This window comes from Canis lupus, chromosome 19, assembly GCF_003254725.2.
Source record: "Canis lupus dingo isolate Sandy chromosome 19, ASM325472v2, whole genome shotgun sequence".
Taxonomy (NCBI): Eukaryota; Metazoa; Chordata; class Mammalia; order Carnivora; family Canidae; genus Canis; species Canis lupus.
Window position 1 is genome coordinate 43,482,218 of NC_064261.1, and position 23,095 is coordinate 43,505,312.

Here is a 23,095-nt window from a genome sequence, read left to right on the forward strand (position 1 = left end):
GGGGACCATCAATATTGAGATTAAGGTTTGAAATTTACAAGAACTGATAAGAATCAAGATTATATCTTTTTTTTTTTCTTTTTCATAGAAAGTGAATTTTCACTACAATGCTGTCAGTATAAGTGTCATCTTTCAATTTCATAGGCATGGACAATACTTAACCTTGTCCTCCTTCAAAATTTTTTAAGGTTTTATTTATTTATCCATGAGAGGCACAGAGAGAGAGAGAGAGAGAGAGAGGCAGAGACAGGCAGAGGGAGAAGCAGGCTCCACGCAGGGAGCCCAGCGTGGGACTTGATCCCGGGGTCTCCAGTTTCACACCCCAGGCCGAAGGCAGCGCTAAACCACTGAGCCACCAGGGCTACCCTTATGTGTATTTTACCCAGAACGGGGATAAAATCCTGGCTATTATGGAGTAATCTAATATACATGATTGAAATATAATCTAGGAAACCTTACAGCATTCTAAATAATCAAGATTTTACTTATCAGTGCTGTTTATCTGGAAAGACTAATTATTCATCCATCTAGCCAATCATATTTGCATATATTTGTCAATCATTATCGAGTTCCAACATATCTCAGGTCTTATATACACAGGTGCTCTTAATGTAACTTCCAGGGAATTAGATATTTTCAGTGATGCATCTAAATTTTAATTTGCCTAAAAAACAAAAACAAAAACAAAAACTGGCCATACCATATCTGTGATTTTCATGTCAACATAGATTTTTCTGGGGTTAACTAAGCTCCTTGAAAACCAAAGTAATGCTGTACTCCATTTTTAATATCCTCTAAGAAAATATAGAAATCTGAAAAGCTTTATGATCAATGAGGATTTTATAAATTTCATCTCAAATATTGTTAAGAAATCTCAGACTTGGGATGTTTCCATAATAATCTGGCTATTGTGGGTAATGCTGCCTTAAACATTGGGGTGCATGTATCCCTCTGAATTACTATTTTCAGTCGGAGAAAGACAAATACCATATGATTTTACTCCTATGTGGAATTTAAGAAACAAAACAAACAAAGGGGAAAAAAAGAGAGAGAGGTAAATCAAAAAACAGACTCAACTTTGGAGAACAAACTGATGGTTACCTGAAGGGAGATGAGAGGGGCATTGGGAGAAACAGGTGATACAGATTAAGGAGGATATTTGTGATAAGCACCAGGTGTTGTATGGAAGTGTTGAATCACCATTGTATACCTGAGACTAATATTACATTGTATATTAACTAACTGGAATTTAGTAAAACCTAAAAAAAAAAGAGAAATCTCAGATTATCCTATAATACTAAGAGAAATTTTAAACACAGAGCGTACTTGAAAAGATTAGGGAAATGGTGTCCCATCACACACAATTTCTTTAATAGCATCCAAAGAAATTGCATAGGTCTTTTGGAAACCATGCTAAGTTAGGCCTCATTTCAATGCAAGGGGATGGATTAGGTACATTGGACATGTCTTCTGATATTCGGAACGTCATGCCTACAGTGTGTTCTCAAATACACAGAAATATTGAATTCTTGAAATAGTTCCCTGCATACTTGAAAAAAGCCATGGTAGCTAAAACACAATTTAGACATGTAAGCATATAGGTAGTCTATATGTATTGAAATGAAATCCATGAAATGAATTACTCTGGAAGTTGGTATAGATTAAAAAAATATATGTACTCAAAAAGGGCTAAAATTACTATCACATGGGTTAAGTTGTACTGTTTGAGCATGGCTTTGTTAGGTAGGGGCTGATTTTAAGACAAGCAACTGCCATGCTTGTCCATAAGGTACTTCAATACCACCTTCAAAGATAAAACTAGGATTTTAAGGAATCATTGAAATCACAACCCATGATTTAACATCCATCATTTAATCCCTGAGCCCAGGTGAAAGAAAGCAATTTTAAATTTAGTTAAATTACATTTATCATAAATACATCTTAATATTAATACAATTAATATGAAAGATATAATAGTAGATTTTTCATTCCATATAGATAGCACTTTAAAAACAAAGGTTCCATTAATCACAGATTATCTTTATTAATTCCAGTTACTTAAATGGATAATTCAAAGTGACAGAGGAAACAAAGGCCTCATACTTAATGGTCAACAGATGCTATTGGCTTAATTATGGAGCCCGGCTCAATTATAAGGGTCTAAAGTCTGAAATTCTTCATTTTTTTGTGTAGTTTTGATATGTAGAGTATGTGCCTTTTAAAATTTTAAATATGATTTGCCAGATTTTTCTGGTTGTTTCATTTATACAAAACTGATGGTTCTTTTGTTGAAATCTGCACTAGAAGATGAATCAAATTTGGCACTTCCCTCTTACCACACAGTGAAATGGACATAGCGATAACTATATCCCATCTCAGCCAAAAGGTCTGTAATGGGAAACTGGCACATCATAAATCTAGTGGCATGAAAGTGATTTTTGTAAAGAAGAAATGACACACATTTAACCAGGTCTTGTTACAATCTTCAAGCTGCCATTTCTGTCTCAGATATAGCCATCAAAGGGAACAGAGTGGCCCTGTTGTTCTTCATCCCTGTCATAATAGTTCCACTGAAATATGCAGGCTATTTAGCATTTTAGGTATAGGCCTTTTTATCAATGTCTCTTCAGTACATGACTTAATGCACGAATGCCTCTTTAAAATTCAGCTGGTAATGCCAAATAAAATCAGCCTACATTTTAAAAACAGATACTAAATAAATAAAGGGACCATGTTTTAATTACACACATATAGTAAGGTTTTCTTCTAAGGCTCAAAAAGGCTTTTATTCATAGGTTAGCATAAGGAAACAATTGAGCTTGGAATTCATGAAAAACACTGTCATCTTATGAAAAAAATGGATTCTGATTTAAAAAAAACAATAATTGAAGTAAAAATGAGGTAATTATTTTAATAGCCTATTGAAGATTTCAGTCAAAAAGGGAGGATACAATTTGGACACCTTATTAATCATTCTTTTTTTGGAGTTGCATGAATTGGAAGCTACTCTCTTGGGTTAACTCAATTAGAAGTACTCGCTGATATCATAAATCTCTTCATTTTAAGTGCATCATTAATTTTATGACAAAATTAACCCAACACCATTAGAGCAACAGGCAAATCTTGACAGCCAGTTTTTTTAGACCATCCTAGTTGATATTTGAGGGGTCCGCAAACATTTTTAACAGTTCACTAGGTTTTAACCTTGAGCCTATTACAGTTGATGGGATCCTAGGACCAGAAGTGACATTATTGTTTCTGTTGCCCTGTGGGAACATTCAATGAACAACACAGCTAGCTGTGATACATGAAACCTTTCCTTACCACATAGAACCATCCTTGATACGTTCACTCTAACAGGAAGATTACTTTCAGCTTTCTGCTTTGCAGTGTTCTGATAACCTTGCATATTTAATTGTAATTGAGAGTCAAGTGACTTCTACAGAGGATCCATTTTAATTAGCTATCAAATTAATGGGGAGGCTGTTTGTCTAGATTTTCTGTCTTTGTACTAATTAATTGTGAGTCAAGGGTCGGGATCTTGTCTTGCAGAATCCATTGAAGACATTCATTTCAAATATTTATATACATCCACTTACAAGCATAGGATTCAGAGTTCATTTTACAATCTAATATAGGCCAAGAAGGAGCATTTCCATGTATGTGCTGGCATCATGCTGCAAGTAATAATGATGGCAAAGTAAATATTCAAAAAACTTTGTTTTCTGTTGCAATCTTCGAGGTGAATAAAAGTATATTATTTTAAATATCATTAAACAAGCAAAAGAGCTCTATAGACAAAGATTATATATTGATTGAACAAAAATTATATTAAAAATAAAGGGAAAATAACACCAAATTTGATGAGTCCATAGAAAATAAATGGAATGTGGAATTGAGGGAGTGTTTAGCATCCAATTACTTAAAATGAAAACATTTAGGCAAAAATTAATTCAGTTTTAAACTTCACCTTGTGCCTGGAGTTACATAGCACTATCAAAATGGTCACAATGTCAGTTTTGCAAATGATTTGGAAATTTTTAAAGCTATGAATATTAGCCTAGAAAGTTTGTATTTGACATGCCTGTATTTACTAAACATTTGAATGACCTTCCCCATGTCACTGTGTGGTTCTGCAAAATGTGAAATGCTTCAGGATCCTGAAAATGGGTGGAGGCACCCACTCAGTTAAGAACCTGATTTTTTATTTCAGCTCAGGTCATGATCTCAGGGTCATATGATGGAGCCCTGTGTCGGGCTCCATGCTCAGTGCAATCTGTTGCGGATTCTCTCTCCCTCTGCCCCTCTCACTCATTCTCTCTCTCTCTCTCTCTCTCTCTCTCAAAAAGATAAATCTTTAAAAAAAGAGGGTGAACATAGTTTTAGGGTCAAAGTGAATGTATATTGCTATTCTTCATGCATAAAATAAAACGTGGACCCTTCCTCTGATACAGATAGAAAAGAATGCATTGCAAGGTCAATAGCTACAAAGTGCCACAGTTTGTTTGTTTTGCTTCTTTTTTTATTTAGGTAAATGGTTTAAGATGGGAATCACCATGATCACATCTTTTAAATCTTTAATTGTGGCATAAATCTCTGAAATTTCTACTTGCTTTTATTTTACTATTCAGCTAGAAGATAGGGCAGTTTGGGAAACTTCCACTTGGCCCTTATTTTAATCACTTTTCCTCCACAAATGCATGTTAGAGTTGTGCCAGATGCTCAGTATATGTATCCTGATTATATAGTGAGGGAGCAGAGAATAACTTCTGTTTAAATCCTTGGATGTACTAGATCTACTATAAGAGAACTTGGACCAGAACTTTATTCATTACATGGAGTCTACAGGCTCCCACTAAATGAGGGACATGATGATTTTAAGGTACCTTAGAATCTTCATCAATTTGGATGTGATATCCAATAATCCTCAAAAGTTCTGAATATTTCTTTTTCTCATTGCAAGGTTAAGACTGGTAGTTGACATACAATCCTTTGTCTTCTGACCTACACAGTGCACCTTGAGTTGATTATTAGCTAACCTGAGTTTATCATTTTCTTTTTTATGCTTTAAATAAGTCATCCAACAATATAATCTTTATAATTATTATTGTTTTATATTGTTTAAGTACCACAGCTACCATATAAGCCAGTGCTTGATCTTCTTCTCTTTTAAAGATTTACTTGTTTTTTTGAGAAAGAGAGAGAGAAAGAGAGAGAGAGAGAGAATGCATGAGCAAGTGAGGGGAGGGGCAGAGGGAAGGAGCAGAGGGAGAGGGAGAAGGAGAGAATCTCAAGCATACTTCTCTGGCAGAGTGTGAAGCCTGACATAGGGCTCGATCTCATGAACCTGAAACCAAGATCTGAGCCAAAATCAAGAGCCAAACACTTAATGGAGCCAATCAGGTGGCCCTTGATCCTCTATCTATAATTCATCCCAGTCACTGCTAGCAGGGCTCTTAGAAATTGTAGTGCTAATACGTGTTAGGGTAATCATCACCCCACTTACCACCAACAATGGGGTCTTTATTATATCTGGCTAGTGGGTGAATCCGTTTTAGAATTCCTTTCTAATACTTTACTTTGACAGACCCACTTCATATTTCTCAAAGCAGAGCTTGAGACAAGGGCTTTATGTAAGCAGTTTATATTGGGTAGTAGTCGAGACTATATAGGGGAAACTGGGAATAGTACAAAAGCTATACAGAAGGGTATTTGCATGTTGATTACCACAATGGGAAAATTAGGCTGGTTTCTCAGAGAACTTCGGAAGAAACAGGAATAATGAAGAACAGAACTAGCTGTCTAAAAGGAGGAAGGGGCATTTTTTATTAGTTAATGGTTGCTCCATTGGTTAATGGTTACTCTCTGGAGCATTAACACCTTCATATCCTCAGGCCACACATGTTTGAGTTTCAGATGGGTTCCCTTAGAACTCCTTTTTCTCCCCATGGTCAGTCCTTATATATTTTTTTTTTAAGACCTTCAGATTAATTTACTGTTTATTATGTGTAACTACAATTCCTACAAAATCCTCATCTCCAGAAGCATCACATGGATCAATGTCAAAAAAGTCACTAAACACATATGCAAGGGATAAAAGCATAATGAATGCACAGTTATTGATTGTAAGTAGCAGTACTTGCCAGAAAGCATTTGAAGTTTAATGTAAATGGCTCTGAAAAGCAAATATACAATTTATTAGAAATTCCTCATATTGAAGCACAATTTCTATACAATTTCTCTCCTATAACACCATTTTCCTATAACTGCTGTTCTCCAGTACTAGGATGACTATCTGGAGTTAAAAAGAATACCTAAGTCTTTATCCATGGTCACTCTTCCAAATGCTTCACAATTGTTACTATGTCTTCCTAAAATTGTCTACTGGAGGCAAAAGATGGCAGAACCTTTAATTTTTATATATACAAGGAAAAAATGTTTAGATCTCTCCCATCCTGGTCAATCTTTCCTAAATAGTCTCAAATTTTTCAGGGTTCTTCTTAAGGTCAGTCCTTATATTATTTGTTGTCAAATAATCAAGGACAACTAAGTGCAGCTTGAGTAAGGCAGAGCTATAAACTTGGATGATATGAGGGAGAGCACATTCCTAGAGTGGATTTTATATAAAGGTGTTGGACCAGCAAGGAAGAATCATGGCAAGAACATCCAGAGCTTGCCTTTTGCACCAGCTCAGAGATGCCTCAGGGCAGGAAGCAAGAGTGCATTATAGTTTAAATAATGCCTCTTATATGTGTGCGTGCCCTAATATCTGAAATCTGTGACTATGTTACCTTCCTTGGCAAAAGGCACCTTGCAGATTTAAGGTGGTGGACCTTAACATGAAGAGATTATCCAAGTTGATTCAATCTAATTCTATTAGCCCTTAAACACAAAGAGCTTTCTCTAGCTAAAAAGGGAAGGGATCAGCAAAAGGGAAACCAGGGAGATTATAAATTTGAGGGAAATATGAAAAATGGTTCTGAGATGTTCTAGGGAAGATTTGTATTTTCCCCATTTTTTTTTTTTTTAATCAAGATGCAATATCCTGGGATCTGTATTAGAAAAGGAAGTGGGTAACCATACGTCCACTGAATAGTCACTGTTCCCAATCCAGGCTTCTACAATCTTTCAAAAGGTGATGCTACCAGAAAATAGCACAGATATCTAGGACTATTTTGAAGAAAGAGAGGGGGTGTGGAAGCACTGAAGAGGCCTTTTTCTCTCCCAATGAATTTACAGAAGGTTAGAGCCCAACATAAGATGCAATATTTGGGGATGTAGCTGGTTGTGGATTACAGAAAGAATCAGTATTATGACATACAGGAGCATTGACGTTTTTATGCACTTCTTTGTTTTATTATGTAAGTAAATAAAATCTATTGATATGAGAATGAAAATAATCATACTGCGTTCTAGGAAAGACCCATTGGGAAATATGAGGGAGAAATGGTCCAGGAGTTATAGGCCTAAGAAAGATATTTAAGAGGCATAAAATTGATGGAAAGTGGGGACAAATATTGCATACCCTATGTACTGGACAGCACTTGAGGGACAGTGTTTTCTCTGTAATTAAACATCACTAATGAAACAGAAAAAAATAAAAAGCATCCTAGACTATTATTATTTTTTTAAATTTCATAGACAAGGATATGAGCACAAGGACATGCTGAAAAAGAGAACTTATGAAATTGACTGGCATCATGAGTAGGAAACAGGAAACATATTATGGTACCGCAGCAGAAAGCCATGAAAATAAAATAGACTAGACTAAGCAGGACAAAAAAAAAAAAAAAACACAAAAACAAAAAAACAAAAACAACAACAACAACAACAAAAAACTAAATTAAGAAGGAAGGTGAGTAAAATAATGAAGGACTAGTTCCTGAGGCACATGCATATATGCACACATGAAACATTAGTTGAGTCTACTGGACAAAAGTAAACTAAAATTACAGGTAAGAAACTTGAAAATCTCTTCTAGAATAAGAGGGAAAAAAAGAAAAATTATTAAAATGATACATGTGTGAGAAAAAAAAGACTTATAATCTAAAAACTTCTGTATATTAAAGAAATCAATTTGGACAAAAGTAATAAAGATATCTTGAAGAAAACAAATCTCAGCTAAAAGCAGGTTCCTGTAAGTAGACAAAATTAATAAAAACATGTGCATATGTGACAAAATATTTTTATTACAATTAGTTTTGTGTTTTTAAGTCTGGGAAGAAATGTTACAAGAAAAGAAAATCTGTTTGGTCTCAGACTTATCCTTAACAACATTGAATAACAGAAGGCAGTGTGAGGCAAGTGCAACCTAATTTTGCAGGAAATGGAAAATCTCCATACATGAATTGAGTTGACATTTGTTTTTGAAGACCTTAGAGAGATGTTTGTATAAATACAATAGCTCAGCAAAATATACCACAGATAAAGGCTTTTTATAAGTATACTTGATAAAATATACCAATAAAATAAGATTTACATCAAAAAAAGAAATTAAGAATGAAAAATCATATACTAAAAGAAATTTTGTTTTAAAAGAGAAATGTTAAATGTAAAAATAGTTGAAAATATTCCAGTTAATAAAGAGAAAACAAAAAAAATATAAAAATACGTCATTTAGTTTGTTAAAATAAAATCACAAATTGTATCAGACTATGAGGGCAAATGACACGAAGGGAATCCAAGAATATTAAATGTCTCATGTTAGAGGGGAAAAAAAGAGACATTTTTAAATTTTGGATTTAATTTTTAGTACATTTTTATAAAGTTAAAATATTTAACAGGAAAACAAATAATAAAATAAATAGCTTTCAAATCAAAAGACAAAAATAAAACCATGCAATAGAAGTCTGAATAGGATGAACAGAAACTGAATAAAAATAAGTAAATAAAAGCCCAGGAAAGACATACACCCAAATACTTTAATGTTATAATGTTATATTTTAAAAGCAGGGTAGAAAATTTAAATTTATACATGAATCTACAACAAATGAAAATTCTCTAAAATGGTAACTGGTTATTTCTTACTGTTTTAACTTATTGGTAATTTTTATTTTTTCTTTATATTTATTTACTAAATTTTCTAAAATAACTATTTTTTCTTTACAATAACTAAGAAATACAGGTTAGAACAAAATAATCTAAGAGGAATATTGGCTTCCTGTACGGTCAGTTTGGATAGAAAAAAAAAACAAGAAGCAAATGGAGAGAAATATGATGATTTTATATTAAGGAAGAAGAATCTAAGGATTAGTTATCACTCAGGATAAGGGTAGTGATTTCTGAAATTATAAATCAGAGAAGCTAAACATAATTGAATTTTATATAAAATAGGAGAGAAATGCTATCTTCACAATCAATGGGACATCAAAGCCAGTGTGTGAAAATATGCAAGCTGTGTGTTGTTGTGTATTTATATAGATTTCCACAAACATACCATTGATGCTAGCGACTGTAGGGATAGAGGTTACTCCCATATGCAATCTCACTGTCCAGTTATTTCCTACCTAACTTTTGACATTATCCATTGAGAAATGTTGTACCTCATTAGTCAAGTTACTCTAAACTTCAACTCTGTGTATTGTTTTTTTAAGTATCTCTTTAAACAGCCTTCTATTTCAAAATCCTAATTTTTTTCTCAATTATATTTCAGTTTGTTCTCTGTGTGAAAAAATATTTTCTCACTTAAATTACTGACTTGGGTAAGATGTGTATGGTTTTCACAATGGACATTATCTTTTGAAAAGTTACAACATTTTATTATTGGTTCCCCGAGCCACTATGGCATAAATAGCTAGAAATCAATTGCATCAGAAGGCTCATATTTTATGTATTAAAACTGCAGAGGAAACTACAGCTGAAAAATTATCTTGTAGTGAACAAATGAGTAAAGCATCGGTACTGCATTAAGTTCACCGTTATCTTACAAATCCCAGCTAAAGCGGCAGACTATCCATCAGAGAGAATGAACACATTCTAAGCATATAATTTATCAAATAGGCCATCTTTAGTATCAATTTTTCTTTTGATTTTTGATCACTTTGGATAAAAAAATGATTGGATTCACTAGAAACTATTTTTCAGAATAAATTACAGCCACTTAGATATAATATCTACTAGAAAAAAGTTAAACCAGACAACTCTTTTCATTTCTTTTTCTTTTTCTTTTTTTAGAAGAGATACATGCATAGCACATTATGAAGTACATGTTCCTGGACCTCTGGATATTATTCCATCAAAACCTAAATGCTGTTCTGAATAAAACTGCTTCTGTATATTGTTGATTATCTATCTTTTTCTTGATTTGTTAACTTTCTGAATATGTTAGCAATGGAATTGGTAGCAGAATTGAAAAAAATGAACCATTTTATGGCACTTTTTGTTGTTTTTTCACATTTCCAAAATACGTGGAAAAAAAGTTTTTTTTTGCCATATTATCTGGTAGTCATCTTCACAAAGAAGTTCTTGAGCCTCTCCTTTTCTTACAAGTTACAATTCAAGAATTTCTATTTAGATGACTCTAATTTACATTAAATTATATCATCTAATTTTGAAAAAGTTTTATTAAACTGCTGGAAACTGGAATGGGGCATTAGGTAAAGAAAACAGCTTTCAAATAGTGGTGAGTTATATTTTGCTCAACTCTGTGGGATTCCTAGTCTCTTATATTTTAATTTTTTTAAGTAAAACTACATGAAAGAGTTGACTCTAAATAGTAGAAGTATTCTTAGAGAGGAATCTGATTTTTACATTCAAAGTATCTGTTTGAAGCTAATGGACACTCGAGAAAATAACGGAAAGTAAGCAGTGTATTTTTTTTCTATTCCTTTCATCACATATACCAATATTTCCAGTTAGGGTTTGGAAATTGTGGGTATTTTGCATATTAGTTCATTTATAGTAGCTATAACATACATTGAATATTGAACTTCTTCATATCTGAGTCATCATAAAAATGGAAAGTAACATTCATACAAGGAAAGTACAAGCTTAAATCTCAACCTCAAGAATCCAATGGCCCAATTTACACAAAACTGTAAAAGTTTCTAAATGAAACTTTTCTCTTAGTAATGTTTTGTTTATGTTGTTTTTTTGTTTTTGTTTTTTTGTTATTTTTAGTGTATAGGCACTTTACTAATAACAAATTTCTATAACTCATGCATCATTGGTATTAAAAACTAAAAAAAAAAAAAAAAAACCTTGGGCACGCCATGATTTTGATGCTGAGAGGCCTTTCTTTCTTTCTCTTTCTTTTTTCTTTTTTTGATTTAGCTGTTTCAGTTGAGAGTTTTTTAATAGTGGAAGGCAGAACATAGTCCTATGTCATCTGTTCTTAATAAGTGCAGTTTTGTTCCCCACAAGAAATTTGGCAAAGTCTGTAGACATTCCGGTTATTGCAACTTTGGGTGGTGCTAGTAACATCTAATGATAGAAGGCAGAGATCCTGCTAAATATCTTACCTTGTAAAGGACAACAAAGAATTAACTGGCCCAATATGTCTAGAGGTTGAAAACCTCTACTTTGGATTTGGGTGGGAAGAAGAATTTATCGTGAAGCATTCATTTTTAGAAATTGTGTTCCATCAAATCTTGAAGGAATGTTTTAGGAAGTATTTTGGTGATGGCATTTATAAAGGATGATTGCTGTGGTGGAGAATTACACATCTGAATTGGTAGCATTCATATGATTTTTTTGGATAAAATAATTGAAATAGAAAGAGCTGGATCTAAATAAATAGAGTAAATTTAAGTAGTTGAAAAAATATCTTTGTCCAGTAAAGACTAAAGGCAAAATTATTGCAAAAAGGAAAGCTAAGAACTCTGATGTGGACTTGAATGAACCGGCATGGGATGGTGAGACATAACATGGACATAAGGATTGTGATAATGTAAACTCAACTATGGCTTTCATCAATGCCCTAGTGAGAAAACAGGTCTTTTTGCCAGACTGTGGGTGTTAGTTGATTGGCTGTATATCATATATGACTTGCTAGATATTTATACCACTGTTAATTGTATCAAGATCATTTCAATCTGTTGGTTCTGTTTTTTTTTTTTCAAATAATAATTTCAGTTACATATATAAAGCTCTTATATAAAAAGGCCCCTTTGGATAATATAACTCAATGATACTTCCAGTAAGTCAGACCCTGCTACATTTGCTTCTCCAGGCTGATACTGCAGGTCAGTATACCAATAACCATTCCAGGTACATAATAATGCCTAAATAGCATCTAAAGGAATCTGAGTTTTCCAATAAAGTACACTTTTTAAGAATGGGAAAGGCAGGAAGAGCTTTGGCTTATTTCAACACAATCACCATGCTACTGTGTATATAGCCTACTTCTCTATCACAATATAAGAATCTGTAATAAGCAATGTAAGATGGGGGAAAAATATAAAGCCAGAAAAATGTTTCTGCTTCAAGAAAAGAGAAAATGCTTTCTCTATTGTGCTTTTAAAAATGATGCAATGAAATCTATCCAACTCAGAAGGTATGCTCTAAGGATTTAACAAAAATTATGTCTCATGTCGAGTAAAATAGTTTTCTAGGGATATTACACCCAATAAAGAAAGGGATTTTCTTACTTTTAAAAACTACCCAACACAAGCACTTAAATATGTAGAATTTCATTTAAATAAGTCAGTCAACAATTTTTTATAAAGTATTTAACACTTCATTGTAGAAACATAGGCAAAATGACTATTATAACCAAAATGAAAAATACTGTTCAATTTAAAAAATGTACTTAAACAAGAACCTGAAAAAGTTTATGATATGCATAACATTGTTCAAGCAAAATTGCACTAGTATTACATAAATCAATAGTTTATAAAGGCCTCAATATGGCAAAGTTTAGAAATAGGTAGTATGCATGCACATAGTACAACAAAAAGTCTCTTTATAAAACAGCAGTTTTTTTTTTTAATGCTTGTACAAAGGGATAAAGAGCAACCACAAACATATTTCATCTGTTAGGTTAATACATTATGACAGCTAAAAGTCAGTCATGTCTATCAGAGGAACAAAAAGCCCTCCATACCTTATGAATAAATCTTTTGTGCCTTTAAAGATATCTGTATAAAAATGCTATCCTTTTTTATACAACTTAAATAAATCGTACTTGTTTCAATCAAAATTTGAAAACAAAAAAGTGAATGGGGGGGCGTCCATGTGTTTTGCATAACTGGAAGAAACCAGAGTACCAGAGTAACTGGTCAGCATTTACACTCTCCACCTTTGATTATGGGCAGGTAATTGTTTTCCGATAACCTGGAAAGTTCTTTAAGAATATGTTTTGAATAGGGCAATAACGGATTAGTCATACTGTGTATTGAAAATATTTACTAATTACTCTATACGATAGTGGTTATTTTGCCTCTTGTGACCGAGCAAAGAGAACACATTCGCATCATTGAAATTGTCATCAATTTGTGTGCTTATATATTATTGTTCAGTGTCCTGTGTGGTAAGGGGTTGGGTTAATCTTCCACAAAATGCACATGACTGGGAAGAACTTCCTAAGGCATGAAGACCCAATGCCCTGTTGTGCTCCAGGCTGGCTATTCACCTCAGGACCAAGGGAGAACGAAAGGTCTTATCCATAGCAAATGTAGTCTTTCCACTTCTGGTTATAATTTTGCTATGTTCTATCACCTAAATATAACTATTGTTTACAGGGTGTATATGTTTAGTATATCACAGAGAGTCCACTAAATTTTGGCAAATGTAGTCGTAGGTGTTCATGCAAATTATCAATTGTATATATTTTTAAAAGTTTTTTCCTCAAAATTTTTATCTATCACTTGGCAATCTAAGGCTAATTTCAAAGCAGGTGACGCTGGATTTGTGAGGGCTAGGTATTTTCAGCAGTCTGAATCAATCTTAATGGACACAAGGAAGAGAGTTGACCATTCAATCATTCTTCCATCAATTTAAATGGAAAAATAAAATGACATTGTATTACAGCTTTCAGACCATATAATGAAAAAGTGCAGAGATTCTTTTTGTTGATTAAGTAGAACCAAAAAAGTTCATATAAAATAGATTGCTCATATTCACACTACAAAGGAATATGTTGTTTGTAATTTTAACAAATTCAAAGGTGAGTCATATCAGCAGCATTGTTGTAAATTGTATTGTAGTGCAGTTCTTTTTCATAAAAATACCATACAAATGGTCAATCAATAGTCATCAGCAAAAAATAAAACCCAGAAAACTCAGAAAACAATTAACCAGGAGTAAGATAAAGAAAGAGGTAATGCTGATGCCAAAACAAGTATAATACTGTTGGAACATACAAAAGTAATCCTTATATTTTATACATTTATACAGCATATAAAAGGTATCGCTGATTATGCCACTGTCTCTCTTATCCCAATTTCTATTTTCTTTGGAAGCAGTTCTTTCCTTTCATCAACACTTCCTAAGGAGTTTCGACAGTTTTGCCCATCCATATACAGTTTTGCATACACTGGATTGGAGTAATTTGTTGGCTGAAGGAGGAAAAGAAATAAATTTTTCTCATCAGTTTTGATCACATTAGTTATTTTCTAGGATGTCTTTTTAATGTTAACAACATTTATATGCAATACATTTAATTTTCTAAATAGTTTATAAATGTAATTTAAATTGTTTACAGACTTCAGTTGACTTTTGTGAGGTATTAGATAAAAACATAATTGTACGTTTTTCAGGTAACTTGTGAATCTAAGTGGAACTTTGACATAATAGTAAAAGCCTGAGGATATCTTAGTGAAGACAATATTCACTGAGACTTTATTTAAAAGCATAAAACATTAAACTAAATCATCTTATTTTCAGTCCGTACATTTGTCCCTTATTGCTGTTGCAGTGGCAGGAAAGATGTGTTTACAGAAAATTATCTAAATTGCTTGAGGCTTAGAATTTTTTCAATATGAAGTTAAAATCAGGAAAACAAAGAAAATAATAGTAAAATATATTGGTGGGATAGACTTTAAAATAGACAATATTTTTGCTTCAAACAACTCATACATAATTATCATTGGAAATACTTTTGGACTCTTCCAAGGAATTGTGATGTTCACAGTCATCTTAATTTTCATACTTAGAGCACTTTAAAGTAGAACTGATACATGTAAAAGTGATCTATTTCAGTTGGAAAACATGCAGCGTTCATTGTTTTTTATTAACTGCAACTTAACACAAGAAATTACTGCCTAATTTTTGTTTAATTTTGTTTTGTCTTCTCATCAGCAGAACACTAAATCTTAGTTCCAACAAAGAAACATATCATCTTTGAGCCATGCAAATGAGACAAACATGATAAAAAATGAGAATGAAAACAGCTGATGGGAGAGATGTTTAGGGGAGAACATACTCATTCCTGCGAATCTTTATACCCTTATTTTTAGCCCTCTTCTATCTTCCATGAACTATGTAACCTAAGACAGAGTACTTTCCTCTAGAAACTAGTCACATAATTAAAAAAATAAAATAAATAAGAGTGGCTTTTATTAGACCACTTCTAATTTCTCAATATAATGCCATATTTTGTAGTATATTTTTATTTAAGTGAACATAAAACTTACATATACTAAACACAACATTAATTGGAAGTGAATCAAACCAAACATGAATTTAAGCTTAAATTAATCAGTTTAAATTTCTAGCTAGAGAATTCCAAAAATAGCAAATATTCATTTTTTATTGTTAAAGTGCTATGACATTTTCAAAATCAGCAGAAGAGATATTTCTACTTAATAGCTTGTCTAAAATGATAACATGTTTTATATGTAGTCTTGCATAAGCAGGACGTCTAACATAAGCCTCTGATTTTAATGCTGTTTTGAAATCTCTTGTTAATTAAAAACTCAATTAAAGACAGGCCCTATCTAAGTCTAGCCATCATCTTTCATTGCGAGGGTTTCTGTGATGGAATGGATATGGAATAATGAATTTTCTTCTCTCACCCCAGCAGTTAGTGGTCCTTTCAAATCAGAGTTTAGGTAGATGGGCGGCGCTGTGTGTGGAAGCTTGAAAGCACTGGACCCTCCCCCTATATACCTGGCCTGTATGTAAACAGAGAGTTTTTAGTTTCCGATCTAATATCATGGAACGATTTTCATTGACATAAACTCATAGTAAGTCATAAGAACAGCATAAAGATGCTCATTAGCCCTAGGGCACATTGTATTCATAGTAACTTTAATAGACTAAGAAAAAAACTGTTAATATTGGATCTGTGCTTCAAAAGTAGACAGTTTTAATATGTACATCTTCCTGATAGACATGCCATGCCTCAAGTAATCTCCATACATTTCTATTTATTTAACTTCATCTTTCCCAAAGAAATCATATCTTTGCTAACCGCTCTGTGAAAAATACACAAGCCTCCCCCACTTATAAGGTTTGTCACTTTGAAAAGTTCTGACAGTAGCATATTCTGAACACTCAAATATCTGGCTGCTTCCAATTAAAGATTCATCACCATTCTGTATTTTAAACAAATAAAAATCTGGCATTTAAAAAAATTCTGTATTTTTGAAATCTGACTCTCCAGATGAATTACTAATTAAAATGGTTTACTAAATCTCCGTGCAAGAACATTGACTTTAGATTTTCTTGGGTCTAAGAGCAGAATTAGTCAGTCGGGTACACTCATATTTGGGATAGCGATCCAAAAGGGGGAAAAATAGATAAAAAGTTGAAAAGCATAAAAAAATCATGTTCGAATTTGAAGTAAATTAAAGGCGAATTGAAAAAAAAAGCTATCAATTCTTAACAATGAATAGTCACAAAGTTTGAGATAAGGGCAAGGGTCTCAGAAAAAGATTTTAAATATAAACATAGGTCAATACTGCCTCTTCATTTTCCCCCACAAAGATCTCTTTGAAAAAATATTGAAAATAATCTAAGGTTTGAGATGAATTTGGAGATAAAACCAGTAAACACTAATTTCTCTTTTTTGTGATCTTCAACCTATTCTGTGATTACCTCCATAGTCAAATCTTTTTTATTAACCGTATTTACTATTTTAATTATTTTGATTAAAAGGTATGATTGAAGTATACATTTATCCATTTTGAAAATAATGAAAATGCTCTATAAAATCATTTTTATGTGTAATACAGTTCTTATTTGATCACATCATGACTATATCAAACCATCATGACTCAGCAGATACTCTATGAAAAATATTTGATCATTAAGGTTGCTTCAGTGTAGCCCCTGCTTTCCAAATAGTCCTAAATACCTATTAGGACTAGTTGTGTTTTTTTGTAGTTACTTCTTAGGCAACAATTCATATTTACATTTCAAAAATCAGAGCTAGCTAGACTCAGCCATCTAAGTCACATTAATGTAATTTTGGTCAATCAGTCAGTAAATTGGTAAATAAATATCTATTGAATGTCATGTGTAAAGTACATTAAAAGTATATCTGGGGGGCACTGAAGCATAGTTTAATCTTCCTAGAGTAAATAGAAAAAATTTTAAATGGAGTACTAAAAAGCTATTTTCTTTAAGTATCTAAAATTGGCTTAATTCTATCACTAGAAATAAAAATGATGGGGAAAAAATGAGAACTCTCCTGAAAAGTATATAAAGTATGTCCTCATCAGTTCATATACTACTTATATACACTGTACTTTTTCCTAAGAAAAATTCAAAGAATAAGAAAAGTCTATTATTTAATATGTCTTTCTTCTTCGTAGATAAATTGTCAAATAACAATGTGTACCATATGTATAGTCTTTCATTTTCAAGTGGAAAACAGCAAGACTTAAGGTTCCACATTTACTTCATGAACAATTTCAAATATAGGAGTTAATTAATTATTAATAGTAAATACAAATTTACTTCTAATTAGGAAAAAAATCACTACAATATCCTTTTATAGTGTAAAGATTTATACATGCAGCAACAATTGATTCCTTTTTGGAGAAATAAATATTTGACCATCAATTTCAGTCTCACTATGGATTCAGAACTAGCCTGAATGTATGGGGCCCTATTCAATTCAACATCTTTGGGAGCAGCTGTTGCTATAAGTTGAACCCATTTGGAGATAGATCAGTCACTGTGATTATTTACAATGTAAATGTGGATTTAGGGCAAAAGACCTTTAATATATCAGAAAATAAATTAACTATTTAATGAATGAATGAATACGCTAAGAAAAATCAATTCCATAATAGGAAACAAATGTTCTTAATTCACAATAAAATATTCCATAATTATCATGTAAAATATGAAGATAATACAGTGTAGTGGATCTTTGCAAGTTTACTTTATATGGATAATTGTATTATTTATCTATTTCTCCTTAAAGCTGCTCATCTGAGCATATAATAAGAACAGAAAATTTACCAAAAAAAAGTCAGATTTTTCGGCTTTGTGTATCAATGACATGACTCAAATCAATAAGAAGGCTATCATGGCAGAAAAAAATATTTTCCAAAAGTAATTTGATTACAAACAAATCCAGGGCACAGCTTAGTTGAATCAGTGAAACACTACTGGAAATAAAATACTTACTTTGGCAATGAAGTACTGCACTCTTTATATTATTAAAAAATAAATCAGACAGTATTTTTATACTAGGCTGTATATTTAGATATTTTATCATGTAAATACATTTGAGTAAGACATTTTAAATAAACTACACACATTTATAAACTAAATGAATGAATAAATACATATATTCTAAAACATGTTATCTTAACTTCATGCTTCAGGTCCATAATTTTATTTTTTCTTTAAAAGAGACTATAATATTCAATGCATCCTTAAGTTATTTAATATAACATGAGATAAAGGAAATATTAAAATTCAGGACTGTCTTACAGATAAATGACTCAGGGATGTAAATGCTTACTCTTCATCATCTTAAAACATATTACCTTTGTTGCATCTACCATAAAACCAGGATCTAAAAGACCTCCATCGTTGTGATCATGATCCACCTCATACATGTTATAAGATGGATTGCCAATTTCTACATTGATTCCTCCATTGATAATAGGCTGTCTTCTAATAGTTTTTGTCCTAGAATATATGAACATTAATGTAAGTGTAAACTGTCTCAATATGAAAATCATGATACATAAAGCTATTATATTTGTACATTTACTGACAATATAACTCATAGAGAGTTCATAAATAAAGTGCATTAAAAATAAACGATATTTCTCAAGCCATAGAAGAACAAAAAGGGTCTTAATGTGGTAAGTTATTTCCTCAAATTATTTAGATTTAACTGCAAAAAATGCACTTGGAACATATTCCTATTAAATAATTAATACATTAATTGAAACTGAATATGCACTAATTCATTATTTTTTAAATTCACTTTGACCTATTATTTCTGAAAATCATGACTAAAAGTAGTGATAAAGAATCTTTGAAATAAAATTTCAATCCCCAAGTCATCCGTTTAAAAAAAAAACAAAACTCTCACAAACACTTGGTTCTAGATAATAACCTTATAGACTACATATACCTTCCAGATCTTTATAACTGCATATTCACATAAATTGAAAAATTACACCTTGAGGAATTTATAAACTATACCAATGCAGAATTTGTGAATGAAATGCACACATGTGATATAAAAGACATATTCAGCATCATTGTATTGATATCACTAATCTTACACATTAAGATAATAGGATGCACTTCAGACATTCTTGCTGTTTCATGGAAAAATTACCACAGATGTAAAATTCAACTGAAATTTTAATTAACATGTCCTCTTGTTAGTTTTGTTAGAATATATAAATAGAGCCATTCTATTAACATAACAAGGGAAAACTGTCTAAATTATACTCACTTTAAAATGAAACAGAAGGATAAAATGGTTTGAAAACAAGATTTTGCACTTGGAATAACTAAATCATGTTGTTAAGAATTTTTAAAATTAAAGGGGAAACATAACTACATATCTGTAACTATATGTGTAATTTATTTACTGACTGTCTAAACCATGGAATCTTACCTTCTTTTTCTTTTACAAAGCACTAAACCAATTACTAAGGTGGTTATCAAAGTCACCAGGAGGACTAGAGGCACAATGATGGCAATGCTTCCTGAAAAATAAATAAATGAAAAGGTGAACACATAAATAAAATGAATTAAAATCTGATATAACTGAATATTATATCAAATGATTTGACCATTGATATCATGAAAACAAAGCTCAGGCCAAACATCTATATTCTTAGTTCAAATCCATGTTACTGAAAAATCACTCTCCTATTAAATACTTGATCTGCTGGAAATGTTTCTTTAGATATCTTTCATTAATATGTTGCAGTTAAATCTCTTGAGGTTAGAAATACTGATTTGTCAGTCTGAGTGTGATTCTCACTACACACATTTACTTTCAAGGAGTACACGCGGCAAGTCAGATTGCAGCCTCGCCAATTAGAAGGACATCAGTGTTGGATTCTGATAGACATAGGCCTAATATCAGTTTCACATCTTCCTTAGAGTGAGTCCTTGGATAGGTTATTTAAAACTGAGGGCTTCTGCTTCTCACCAATAAAACAGAGACAGGGAGATCTATAATACAGGGCTATTAAAACGGGGTGTAGGGAGGCAAGGGGGATTCTCTTTCTTAAGTTCCAGTTAAAGAATAATGTCAGCAAAATAAATCTGAGGATTTGGCCTTATGTTGTAAATGTCCATTTTCACATTTTTCATGTATTTATAAAAATGATCTTAGGCTATAATCACCTATCTTCCAAATGGAATAAATGATCTGAGAAATAGATCTCCAAGAGTGGTCAGAGAAACTGGGTCTAGTTTTAATGCATCTGAGCATAGGGGAGAAAAAAAATGGAGGAGAACCTCTGCTTCTGCCTTGGTAATAAGAGCAACTATCTCTGTCTTCCCAGAGGAAGGAGACAATGCCCCTTTGCTGCTAACGTGATCCACGGGAAAACACCTACCGTTGTGTCATTTATGCAGGAAGAAAACTGAATGTGAGGGTTTCTTAATAACAGCAGAGTATTAAGTAGCTTGATCAACAGTGTAATGTTAATTTTTCCAACAGACAAATATCTAGAGCCTGTGAGACAAAAGCTTTGTCTATTTAGAATAAGCATCTGGTTGATTCATTTGAGTCCGCTTAAAATTAAAACAAATGAGTCCCAAAAGGAATTGAAATTTTTTGTGGGGATCTGGAATGCCTCAAGAATGAAATGTTAGGAATTATGAAATATATGAATTTTCCTCTACAAATACACATACATGTAAAAATAATATGGTAGAAAAATTGTTAATATTTAGCACAATAAACAGCTGCATAAGGTCTATAAAACAGTAACATAGATCAGTTTTGATAGCTCTAGACAGAAGATATCAGTATGACATAGTCCATACTGGAGATTGCTTACCAAAATGCCAAAAAGTCTTTATTAAGGAAATCTCACATATAAGATAATCTTCCTTTCTTTACAAAAGTAAAATAACTAACCCTTCCATGCAATAAAAAAAAAAGACTTGCTTTATTTAGTCAGTTCCTAAAATGTAAAACTCATTTTATTTTATTTATTTTTAAGAATTTTATTTATTTATTCATGAGAGAGAGAGAGAGAGAGAGAGGCAGAGACATAGGCAGTAGGAGAAGCAGGCTCCATGCAGGGAGCCCGATTTGGGACTCGATCTCAGAACCCCAGGATCATGACCTGAGCCAAATGCAACGTTCAACTGCTGAGCCATCCAGGGGTCCCTAAAACTAATTTTATTATTTCATGTTCTTACCAAGACTATACAACAACTTCATGTGTTTGATATTATATTACCTTCTAGGTTTTGGGAAAGTGAACTTTATATGAATGTGTAATTTATTAGTAGTTAATGAAAGCAGAGAATCTGGCACCTTGGATAGTAATTAACATTTATTCACAAATTTTTAAATACCAATGAACAGCTTGGTATCTTCATAAACTATGACTTCAACTGACTGATCATGACTTTATAAATATTCTTACTTTATTATTTATATTTTTTCCCTTATAATTTGTGGTAAATTGGTAGATATAAAATACTTACGAATTCTGGTCTTAGGGTATACAAAGTTACTTTCCCTTCACTGCCAATTGTACATTATTTAAAAATATGTTTTACTTATTCTATGTAGTTTCCTCTATTCCGATTTAAGGTAGAAATGCTGTTATATATATACATACTAAAAATTTACCTATCTCTTTCTTTTTCTTTGTCCCATTTGTGATGACAGTTCCAACTCCTTACACTATAGCCCTTTTAGAACTTAGAATTCTAATATGTTTATATATATATATATATATATATATATAAAAACTGTAATAATGCTTAGTGTAGCCAGTAAATAATGCAGGGTGGCAGTTGGGCAAGTTTTTAAAATTGGGTTTTATAAAATTTTTATATCAAGGAAAATAATTGGCAACAACATATATCTTTAGAATTAGAAGATTTTTTAAAAAATAAGTAGAATATATAGCAGCAAATATATTGTAACATGTATCAATCAAAGTTTACTGCAGGTCATTATTTTTTTTAGCTGTAACTTATTGGTGGATTGTTCTAAGCTGATTTTTTAAAAAGCACATTTGGTACTTATTAAAGATGGACAGGGTATCTCGACATCTCGATAACCTTGTCACATAAAACACAAATCTTTCTTTATACAGATTGTTAGGTTGAAGAGACCTTTTCTCTGGGAGAGGCAGGATAGCACAGCAGTTGAGATAATAAACGGTGGAGCCAGACCATCTTTGTCCAAATCTCAGCTTACTAACAACTCTACTTGGGCAAATTAGTTATCTTTGTCTCAGTTCACTCATCCATAAAATGAATGTCATCATTAATACCACCTCATAGTAATGTAAATAGGATGGTCTATTATATAGAAAGTGTGACATACATGTTTATTAAATAATTAAAAACATATTATTGCCATAGCACTGTGCTTGAGTGGGGGAAGAAGGTGAGATCATTTGGGGATATGTTGAACTTAAGATTTCCACGGAATACTGAATGATATAGACGTTGCCATGGGCATGGATATAGAAATTGTGCAGTGGGACCTATGTCTCAAACTCAGGAGACAAACCAGGATTGATAATAG

At 32.2% G+C, this 23,095-nt stretch overlaps 1 protein-coding gene across 1 annotated transcript in view; it reads right to left on the reverse strand.

Annotated features, from left to right (window-relative positions):
- Positions 1–8,169: 8,169 nt before the first annotated feature.
- The window catches only part of LRP1B (LDL receptor related protein 1B), a 1,837,374-nt gene continuing 1,822,448 nt past the window's right edge, over positions 8,170–23,095 (reverse strand). Inside the window, exons 88-91 of the mRNA XM_049097407.1 lie at positions 19,979–20,069; positions 18,885–19,029; positions 15,954–16,052; positions 8,170–14,495 (exon numbers count right to left, since the gene is read on the reverse strand). Of these exons, the coding sequence (XP_048953364.1) occupies positions 14,355–14,495; positions 15,954–16,052; positions 18,885–19,029; positions 19,979–20,069 (476 nt within the window). The 3' untranslated portion in view covers positions 8,170–14,354. The remainder of the gene's footprint in view (positions 14,496–15,953; positions 16,053–18,884; positions 19,030–19,978; positions 20,070–23,095) is intronic.